Source organism: Mercenaria mercenaria, chromosome 8 (assembly GCF_021730395.1).
Source record: "Mercenaria mercenaria strain notata chromosome 8, MADL_Memer_1, whole genome shotgun sequence".
In the NCBI taxonomy this organism is placed as follows: Eukaryota; Metazoa; Mollusca; class Bivalvia; order Venerida; family Veneridae; genus Mercenaria; species Mercenaria mercenaria.
The window spans coordinates 42,941,326-42,953,353 of record NC_069368.1 but is presented as its reverse complement, the minus strand read 5'-3'; the positions used below and the strand labels follow the sequence as shown (position 1 = coordinate 42,953,353).

General features: G+C 34.3%; 1 protein-coding gene across 2 annotated transcripts in view; it reads left to right on the top strand.

Annotated features, from left to right (window-relative positions):
- The window catches only part of LOC123566495 (acetylcholine receptor subunit beta-like 1), a 43,795-nt gene extending 36,087 nt beyond the window's left edge, over positions 1 to 7,708 (top strand). For both annotated transcript variants that reach the window (XM_045360656.2, XM_053549788.1), the window contains 2 exons: positions 2,674 to 3,594; positions 4,698 to 7,708. In XM_045360656.2, coding sequence (XP_045216591.2) covers positions 2,674 to 3,594; positions 4,698 to 4,880 — 1,104 coding nt within the window. In that variant the 3' untranslated portion in view covers positions 4,881 to 7,708. The remainder of the gene's footprint in view (positions 1 to 2,673; positions 3,595 to 4,697) is intronic.
- The last annotated feature ends 4,320 nt before the right edge of the window (positions 7,709 to 12,028 follow it).

Sequence of the window (12,028 nt, the reverse complement as noted above, 5' to 3'; positions counted from 1 at the left end):
TTGTAGGGTAAGGGTTAATGACGAAGCCACTGATAAATAATTTCAGATTTAATTTATTGATAGTTTTGATGGGTATTAAAGCGAACAGAGGAAACACTCAATCCGGCTAATAGAAACCCGGCGTCTTTATTCAGGCACATTTTGCACAAGCGTTCATAGTGTCGATCATAATTTCAAACATTAGCTTACTTGTTGATACAAATAATTGCCGACATATTCTTACATCTGACGTTACGTTTAAACATTAGCGGACAAAATTAGACTTTTGACATTGGTTTCAAACATTGTCCGATATACTATTACAATTTTACAATATGTCAAAATGTTAGCAAATTCACTGTCGTCATTGACGCTGGGTTCAAATGTAGGCCGATACTGTCTCACCATTGACATTATATTCAAATGTCAGCCGACGCATTGTTATCATTGATGATGGGACCAAATGCACCGACATGAATTAAAGTGATAGACCACCAGTGTTACCATTAACCTTATTTTCAACTGTGGTTGACTTACTATTGACGTTATGTTCAAATGCTGACCGACAAAGTCTTGCCATTGACGTTATAATCGGATTTAGACAGCGACGATCTTACCATTGACACTATGTTGAAATGTTGGCTGACTTACCATTGACATAATGTTAAAATGTTGACCGACAAAGTCTTACCATTGACGTTATGTTCAAATGTTGACCGACAAAGTCTTGCCATTGAGGTTATGTTCAGATGTAGACCGCGATAATCTAACAACTGACATTATATTCAAATGTTTGCTGAGCTACCATTAACGTTATGTTCAAATGTTAACCGACAAATTCTTGCAATTGACATTATATTCATATGTAGACCGTGATAATCTTACCATTGACGTTATGTTCAAATGTTGACTGACAAAGTCTTGTCATTGACGTTATGTTCAAATGTTCACCGACAAAGTCTTGCCATTGACTTTATGTTCAGAAGTAGACCGTGACAATCTTACCATTGACGTTATGTTCAAATGTTGACTGACAAAGTCTTGTCATTGACGTTATGTTCAAATGTTCACCGGCAAAGTCTTGCCATTGACTTTATGTTCAGATGTAGACCGTGACAATCTTACCATTGACATGATATTCAAATGTTGGCTGACCTAACACTGATGTTTTTTTTTAAATGTTAACCGACAAAGTCTTGCCATTGACATTTTATTCAGATGTAGACCGTGACAATCTTACCATTGTCATTATGTTCAGATGTTGGCTGACTTACCATTGACATAATGTTCAAATATTGACCGATAAAGTCTTGCCATTGATGTTATGTTCAAATATTGACCGACAAAGTCTTGCCATTGACTTTATGTTCAGATGTAGACCGTGACAATTTTACCATTGACATGATATTCAAATGTTGGCTGACCTAACATTGATATCATTTTTAATGTTAACCGACAAAGTCTTGTCATTGACATAACATTCAGATGTAGACCGTGGCAATCTTACCATTGACATTATGTTCAAATGTTGGGTGACTTTATTGATTGAATACTGTTTAGGCCGGTGCTAGGGACGTTGCCAGTGTTTTCCATTACTGCTCATGAACAGTCTCAATCAAATAGTCTGCAATTTTCACTGTTTGCCTTGTTCTCTGTGCTTCCGAGGGATCTACTTTTCAGATTTTATTTACTTCACAACAGCGGGTGTTAAGTGCTGTGTGGCGGCCGTAAAAATCGCCCCGACTTCATATCAGTGTTGTTATATTTTCTGGTGCTTCGGGATCGTTGGGATCATTAATTTCAACTCATTTAGATTTTAAGATTGAATACTGCTTAAGCCGGTGCTAGGGGTCTTTGACAGTGTTGCATTTTCCATTACTGGTTGGGCATTGTGCTCACTGCTACAAGTAGACACCGTCGTTTATATGATAGAAAAATTGTTCAAAAAGACGCTAAACTCGAACACACACACGCACACGCACACACACACACACACACACACACACACACACACACATGCAATCAAACCGAGTCTGCAGTTTTCACTGTTTTCCTTCCGAGTGATCTACTTGAAAGACTTTATTTTTTCGCCATTGACGTAATGTTCAAATGTTGACCGACAAAGTCTTGCCATTGACGTTATTTTCAAATATTGACCGGTAAAGTCTTGCCATTTCACGTTATCTTCAGAAGTAGACCGTGACATTCTTTAAAATGTTGAATGACTTACCATTGACGTTATGTTCAAATGTTGATCGACTAAGTCTTGTCATTGACGTTATGATCAGATGTAGACCGCGACAATCTTGTCATTGACATCATGTTCAAATGTTGGCTGACCTACCGGTGACGTTATGTTCAAATTACAAAATCTTGCCACTTCCTGTTATATTCAGATGGAGACCGCGACAATCTTACCATTGACGTTAATCGACACAATCTCACCGTTGGCTTTAAGTGAAATTATTATTATTTGCTTGATGTCAAGGATAGAGCTTAAATCGTTTTACGATTGTATCTATGTCGTTTGCTTTAGCTTTATACATCTACTTTTTATATAACTTGATCATTCGTTTGTAAAAACAAAGATCATTTACAACACACAAAATACTTTCTCAAAGGTATGGAAAAAAGTTGGGTTTTAACTAAAATACCTTAAAGATATATAATTAAACAATCATATATCCTTTTCAGTACTTTCCATTTGATGAGCAACGATGTGACATGAAATTTGGGTCATGGACTTTTAGGGAGGACCAATTAAACTTCACATTTTACATGGGCATGAATTCTCTCGATGTGACGGATTATCTTAAAAGTGGAACATGGGATATTCTTGACAGTCCCGCCAAAATAGAACGATCTAAACATCCTGGAACAGGGGAGATAAAAACGATGGTTATATTCACATTTCGTCTACGTCGGAAAACTTTGTTCTACACTGTAAACCTTATTATACCATGTGTTTTAATTAGCTTCGTAACAATTTGTGTGTTCGCGTTGCCAGCAGATGCAGGGGAGAAAATAACTCTCTGTATTTCCATTTTACTTGCATTGGTAGTGTTTCTTCTTCTGATATCAAAAATTCTTCCGCCATCTTTGACCATCCCACTTGTTGCCAAATATTTATTATTCACTTTCATTATGAATATAGCCGCTATATCTTTTACAGTGATAGTTATAAACAGAAACTACCGTACACCAAGAACGCATCAGATGCCTTATTGGGTCAGATTTGTTTTTTTAAATCACTTACCCAGACTTCTTTGTATGGAGCGGCCAGATCACGACATCCGGTGGCAACCTCCAGAAATTGACGAGAACGGAGACCATCATTTTACTTCACCATTACGTCTTAGTTCTCATGTACCGGATGTAACTCAAACAATGTCAAATACATCCGGTCATTACGAAACATTTGATGCATTAGAATTACCGGAAGTGCATCGTCATCAGAGATGTAGACTAGGTGTATCTCCTGTTAGAGAACCGACGCCAGTGGTGGCTCATTATGACGATTCGGCGATCATGCATCTTTCTCCAGATATTGCTAAGGCAGCTGAAGCACTTCGATTTATAAGCCGTCATCTGAAGAATGAAGACGAATATAACACGGTAAATCAGTGGTTTTCTGTATGTTTTGATCATTAACTCATTCATTTTGGCATCGCTTGAATATCTCTTAACGTGAGTTTAATTCTCCCGTAGAAACTGAGGGCAATAAAATGATAATTTGGCCAATTTTTCCTAGAAGTATTTCGCACTATATTATCACTTCGTCAGACAATACCTTTTATCTTTGTTCTGTAAAAACTACATTATTATGAGGAATTCATTACCTTAACATTTTTGAAAGTATTTTGAACTTTCAGGAATGTGACCTCATGAAACAGTTCTCATACAGCTAAGCCGTCGTAATCCAATGATATTTTACAGGATATTATTAAAACATTAGTCGGCTTCTAGGTTTAAAACGTATACTGTATGGCATATTTGATACATTGTACCTTTTATCTGTTTTAAATAGTTTTTACAGCAAATATGAATAACTTTCATAAACATGAGGAAAATATAATGTTCTTGCAGTCAGCAATAATTTATCCTCCTTCAAAGTTCCGTACTCTTAAATTTAGATGTCTGTTACTGATTACATTTATTTAAAAAGAAAACAAAAAGCCAATGAACGAAATGATATAAGCAATTATAATAATAATCTACATATCGTTTGTTTTATGAGAAAAGAACAATTGAAGTATTTTGCAGCGTTCATGATTAATTTTCACTTACAGATAACCATAAATATTTTAAAACGTAGGTATGTACCAGATATTGACGAATACATGCAGATACAGATATGATAGATTACACTTTCATTTTTTTACTTGTTCTAGTCTGTGTATAACGAAATGCATGTTTTATCGTCAGGACAACCTACCTTTGATAGCAGTCCTAAATATTTTGGTTTCGGTCACATTGCAAACTTATACTCGGTCTAGTATTTCCATAAAGTCAGCCCAAATGCTTAGGTTCATCCACGTGCAAATAATCTGTTTACATAATTAAGCATTCAGTCTGACCAAATATTAAAAAGGTTAGTACTACTGACTATGTAAAGATAATTGATCAACTTGCTCAAGTCCACAATAGAAATAATGGCCATATCGATTTAGAGAAGACTGTTAGGCTGACAGTTTTTTGTTGTTGTTTTTTCATTACAGGTGCTCGATGACTGGAAATACGTGGCTAGAGTTATAGACAGACTGTTGTTGTATATATTTCTTATTGTTACCGTGTCTGGAACTATAGGGATACTGATGCAGGCCCCGCATATACTGGAATATGTGGACCAAGATCAAATCATTCAGGACATAATCAGAAAGTGGGACATTGAAGCAACTTAATATACAATGAAGGAGAAAACAGAAGACTACAAAAATGTATTTAAATAATAAAAAATACATATTCAGGACAGTTCAAAACATTTTTCTTTCATATCATATGGTTGAAGAGTTCGAATACCACAAACATTGTATATATGAATGTGATTTTCATTTTCTTATTTTTATTTTTTGATTTTAATTGAAAGAAGACGTCACGGCTTCGCACTTATAGCAGGCAGAATACCAAAGATAAATGGACATTTGTCAAAATAATCATGGCAGCCAAAACACGAGAATCAGCACAACACAATAAATGCGCGTTTGCTTTCAAAGGGACGGAGATTTAGGACTCAGCATTGTATGACTGTGCATATTATATTTGAATTTATATACAAAATTTTTGAAAACGTTTTACAATACTGAGTCCTAAATCAAGACTGAATGGCATAAACCTGGAGGCTTATCCATTAAACAACCAAAACATTTCTTCTTTTTATCTATGACGTAAACACATCAAGTATTTCGCTAAATATATATTATATATAAGTAACAAGTGATGCTGCATGCACACAAACAGTGCCAGTAATATATTGAAAAGTATGGTCTCAAGTGGATCGTATTGTTGCGCTGTAATAATGTCTCAAGAGGACCACACACTTGTACTTTAAAGTTGCTTTAAGGGGACTGCACAGTTTTACTATAATATTTTCAAAAGGGGACCAAGTTTTTGTCGCAAAGGGACCACATGCTGGCACTTTAAAGTTGTGTTATACATACTACACAATTTCACTAAAATATTATCGCAAAGGGGCTGCACAGTTTCACTATAATTTGTCGTAAGAGGACAACGCATTTTCATTTTAGTTGTCTAACTGGGACCATAGAGTGTCCGAAAACTAACCAGCTATATTTTTTGCTTAATACTTGTTAGATTTTAACTGGGAGTATTTTTAAAATTCGCTTTTCCTGTTCATTTTCCACCACCAAGAAAAAATTATTTTAGCATAAGTGTAAATGATTAATACAATTAGCCTTAGAATTTATAGACTTTCAGAATTTTTGTATTATATTTGTCAAAGATTTACGTTGGCAATTACATGTTTAGCCGAAAGGCATTAGAAATATCAGTTTAAAAATATTGTAAAAGAAATTGCAATATTATTTTTACATCCCCTTGCCTACCAAGATATATAGGAAAGAGAAACTAAATGAATTCTGAAGCTACAAGCACTTTTTAACTTGACCTTTGGGCTAGATTATTAGAATACCAATTTTCTTGCCTACCTAGAGGGAAAGTATACATTTGGCCGAGCACGCGCCAGGGACAGATATTCCTGTCTTTCCCTGATAGAATGGATTGCTTGTTTGTTTCTGAAGTAACATAAGCACAGATCGGGTCAGACCACAGACCATTCTTAAGTTTTAATGGTGGACGCATAGACCATATATGCCGTTGTGACCATAATTTAAGACATGGGGACACCGATAATCTGCAAGCCAGGTGGATCACATGACGACCAAAAAGAGTTTAGAAACCACATCGGAGATAAAGTGATTTAAAGTCGGCGTCCTCACCTACCCTGCCAAGAATATCACTGGAAAATATATCTGAAGTCCACTCATCATACAAACTGCTTTCGTTCTATTGCTAACTGTACAATGGAGTAGATATAGCACGAATATAATTCAAGAAAAATTCCATGTTTCTCACATTAACTGAAATTATGACATTACATACATTTCATTTCTACAAATTAATGTGATATGGATGTAATATGTTTTGATGGGCAGTAACAAGTCACTGGTATTGTACGATGTCCAGCTATGATATATTGACATACATTAGTTGTCTTACTAATTATATAGGCTATATTTGTATATTTTCCCTTGATATTTTAATTTTTATCAGGGTTTATAATGAAATGCTATGTTTTATTAACATGTTCCGCTATTTCAATCCTTACTTATAATGCAAATATAAATTTTTTTATTGCGGATAAATTCTGATAACTGTTTTTAATAGATGGAGTAAATTGTTTATTTTAAGTGCATGATTAACTCTTCATAACAGAAGAATGTTAATGCCATGTGTACATTATTCATTATTCAGCAAAATAACTTTAATTTTCACGTAATAAATCGAAAATTCCTGTTATTAACATACTCAACATTTGGAGTTCATTGCTCAAAATTTCGCCCCACTATCTTGCAATTTTAGCCCTTAAATGTGAGCGAATATCCGTCAATTAAAGGTCAAGTTCTGTTACTAAGGGCTTAACTAGGTTGAAGGTATTCCACACATGGTAAAAATAGTGAAATAGTCTTAGTTTGTACAACAGCAAGTCACCTTCTATGACATTTCCCCAACTTCAAGAGCAATCTTGATCGTACTCGTCACTACGCGTTCATTCGGAGTGTATCTATATTTCCTTGCAACGTGGGTTCAAACGCATTGAAAACCTTCGAGACTCAACCATACTGATATTTTAAGAGCAAATGCTGTCCAATCATCTTATATGGTCATCTAGGGCTACATGTATCTAATACTGACAAGAACCTATACATTTACTTATACTATGGTAGTTAGCAACTCGAAATTTTGACTTTAGTAACTCGAAATAAATCAACATAAACATGGCACTAATTCTCTGTTGTACGTGATAGTATTTTATATACATGTTTTAAAATATTGATGATTATATTTTTTGTAGAAGTCCAGTCTCCATCATAGTCAGACATGTAATCAATAGAAATAAAACTTGTACATAAACCGTTATTCAAAGTCATATTTAGACGTGCATCGAATTTTTAGGATTCTGTTCGTGATGAAAAATGATATCCTGTTTACAAAGCCAACAAGAGAATCAGTAAATGTCTAAAACGTATGTTGTTTTCATTGTTTTTGTTTTGACAAATGAAATGTAGTCACACTAAAGATGGACATTAAAGTTTGAATATGTTACGGCACCTTGAAACATACTGTTTGCATACAGATTGTAATCCACCATAAAAGAAGAGCTGTACATTCATAATAGCTGTACAGTTCTTTGCTGAATGTGTTTGGACGGATAGACACAATGGTTCAGTAACGCACTATGTACCTGGATAATCCTAACTCTGTTCAGCGACCCTAACTCAGTGCCAACATGGCTGACAGAAAGACGATGTATGTAGTTAATTTCCCCGTCTTTTTTCATGTTTTTATGTTAGTATGCAATGTTAGCATAAAACTTTTGATAGCCATAATATCCAGTATTGATAACATGTTTTATGTACTAAATATTTCAATCGACAAGTCACATTATGTGGCTGGAATTCATTATAATGTACTCAAAGAAGTCTTCAAAATGAACATGTTTTATGTTTCTTACTGTGTTAAAGTACCAGAAATTGCAATAAGACCTTACTTATCTACTGTATTTGTTCAATAAACATCTCTTAGACAATGCTTAACAGTATTAAAGTTCGAAATTCATTTTATAGCTTAAAATCTGTATTGATTATGAGGTGGATTTAGATTTGCGGATGATTCCTAACTGATATAGGAAACAGTGCTGGATAAATATGAACTTAGAATCGATAAACACCTTACCAAACGAAAACATAGCTGTTCATCTGTGCTTTATGTATAAATTATAGATGCTCGAAGTTCTTTGACCCTCCCACCCCTGCAGGGATGTGGGATTCCTATTATCCAACTTGTCCAACTCGTGATTTTTTGCCGGCAGACAAGTGCATTTTTCATTCTGTGTGTCTGCGGACAAGCAGAATTTTTCAGGTATAAAATGAGAAAACAAAAAATATCATTTAGATTGTGTGTGGATTCAAGTGTATGGAGGTGATAAAGATAATTTAATGTATGAAATCCGTGATGACCTTGCTGAGAGTCTCTCGATTGCTGCAGTTTTAGAAAAAAAAAACAAAAAACATGCATCTGTGTTTTTAAGCATCACTTTCCATGATCTGATTGGTTCTTTGGCTAGGTCTTGCGCACACTGTAACTCAGTGACTACGATAAAAAAAATCAGAAACGTAAACAACTTAAAAAAGTATTTCGACAAGTTCGTTAGTAGAATTCCAACTGCTGAGATAATAAGTCATTGTCAAAGGAAATATGGGAGCCAGTAGTCAGCCAAATGAAAATCAAAAGTACACAGAGATCGCAAGTATGACTAAAACAAGTCGGAATGTTTTAAGAGTCTTTCTCTGAATTCATTTGGCTTTGTACCATTGCGTAGACTGTGTTTTGGGCATGGCATCAAAAGATCCCGAACCCTGCTTGTGCGATTTCAGACTTTTATAAACTTTAAAAGGCAAATATTTTAACAGCTTATTTTTTACTACAGTTACTGTGATATGCTTTTCTTTTCATTGACCTAAATAAAGAACTCTCCAGTCTATTTGCAGTTTCATAAAGGTTTAATATTACAAATCCGAGCGGAAGAAATTTGACTATGGACAAGTGGATTTTTAAGTGTCCGTGGACAAGTGAAAAATATGTGGATTTCCACACCCCTGCCCTGTCAGTCCATGATCACCTCCCCCCTCCCCCTCCCCACACACACACACTTTTCTTCCCTTCTTGTCGTCTGAAAAAATATCATATTTAATAATTAATCATAATTCTAATCCCATATAAACAATATCAGCATATTCCATTAGCACCTCTATAAAATCTCTTACACTACAAGATATACAAGATTTGAAACAAACACAATTCTTCTGGAACAGTGTGTGTGAGAGAGACAGAGATGGAGGGAGAGAAGGTTGGGGGTTACAGAACTTCGAACATAGGTGGTATTAAATAATTTCTTATATAATTATATAATAATTTTGACTTTTATATTGAATTATTTTCGAGGGTTTATCCAGATTTTTGCAAACATTGCTATTTGCATAATATTAAAATTATGAAAAAATATTAATTTGACTGTAGTGGGCATACATATAACATCTTGTAAAATTAATGACAAAGTTTGAAGACAATACCGCTTATAAAATAATGTTTACAATAACCAGACCATGTACATGTCAACTCATTCATTTCCGTAGAATACTAGTCAGTAAGGTGTTTATCCTTCCCGCGATTTCGTGAAAGTTAGGTTTTTATCCATTTCTCATGTAAACTGAGTTCGGTTTTTATCAACTCGAAGTTAGGTTTTTATCCCTTTTCTCGCTGTCAGTACCTTTGAACATGTATTGTGTCAACATGTAGTGGGTTAACAACATAGTGTAAACGGGTCTAAAAAGCAGTATATTTTTGCTTTCAAACACCAAAATAGTAGAGGCGTCAATAACATATAAGCATTTTTAAAGACTTTTTCAGTGAAAAGTTTGCCTTGTTCGTACGTATTCCACCTGAAAACACAAGGGTTGATATATTTAACATGATGCATTTTGAAATAAATATACACTTGATCAATGGATACAGATATAACAACTGAAACTTTCCTTTATACATCGAAATTACACAGAAAACAAAGTTGTACTGGCTTTACATCCGCCATGTTGGCACTGAGTTCGGGTCGATGAACAGAGTTAAGATTATCCGGGTACCAATGTTGGATCCCTTATCAGTACAGACTTGTTTCACATCTTTCACCAGTAGCTGACAAATGCAACTGTTTTTCAGAGCTGTAACACGTAAGACGTCAGTTTCAATCAAATAATCAAGGAAATTTAAACCTACGTCCTGCCGCGCAGAAGTCTTGTAGGAAATCTTGTAGGATCACTATAGGTCTTCAGTTAGTTGATAATGTCCAAAAGAAAAAGGAAATCAACATTAATATGCTGTTTTTGGTAAGATATCGGATTACAAAAGCCAATAATGTTTGATCGTTATGTTGTGTGCTTTTAGGAAAGTTATTATTTAGATCACATACGGTTCAGTTATTGCAACAGAAACAAATAAAAGTCATGATAAACGGAATATTTAAAATAACATTTCTGTATTCATAGTTACATTATCTTTTACTTTATAAATGGTTAAGAAATAAGCGCTATGACCAACACAGAAAATGTCTAAATATACATTCTTTGCGAGAGAAGAATAGCCAAGTTCAGTCAAGTGAAGAAAGTTCAGTTTCTTCTACTACTAATAAAGATGACAATAAAAATCATACTCACCCTATGAAAATAAAAAGCATGTCAGTACTAATACACATTAACGTTTGAATTTGCAGCAGACGTTTCTAAAAATATGCAAATATTGTATTGTTACTGCGTTCAGGAAATACCAAAGCAAGCAGGGAGGACTCGGGTTTATGTAAACTGTACGACTATCAATCTGGTTAGACCTAAACATATGGTATAAACATATGTGTACTTGGAATTACTTTGCATTGCTTTCATAACGAAAATTATGTTCTTATTACGATTAATTTCGTTAATGGTTTGTAAATTGAAAACATTTACTCGATGTTTTGTTTCCGTTGTACCTGTTTAATTTTGTTCTCGGCAACTGTCGTACACAAACAAAAAACTAAATAACTTGTACCTCCCAAATATTTGTAACAATTATTTTGAGTGACTTGTTTATATACGCTCTCTAGGTGAAGTTGCCAAAGTTACAGAAGATTGTTACAGCATCTACGGAAATTCTGTAATATGAAAATACCTGTTGGTATTAATATCTAAGGTAATTTAGGCAACGTTTTTTGGCAGACATTTGAAATACTAATGACATGCAAAAATAGCATGACTATGCAATTCCAACCTAATACTGAAAGCTCGCATCAGCTAACGGTTCATGATCGTTAGTTCTCGTTTATAAAAAGAAAGAAAATAACGTATTGTAATAATAATAATAATAATGATAATAATAATAATAATTGATATTTGGACAGAGCAGTTAATACCATGTATGTGGGGAATGGACACGCCAAGTCCACAAAATGTTTATATTCGTAGAGTGTAGTGGTAAACGACAACACTTACAGTCGTTTTGTTCTTTATTTCTAGCAGACATAGACGCAGTTTACATCACATTCCTTATACTAGAAATTTTAATCTAGATAACTACGTAATAAAACTTGTCAAACTTCGATTTGTGTTTCTAAAATCAAAATATCAATAATGTAATATCAAGAAATTACAATCGCAGAACACTCTATTACAATTAAAATGCGCTGTTATATAATATATGTATTTGATTAAAAATAACGTACTCA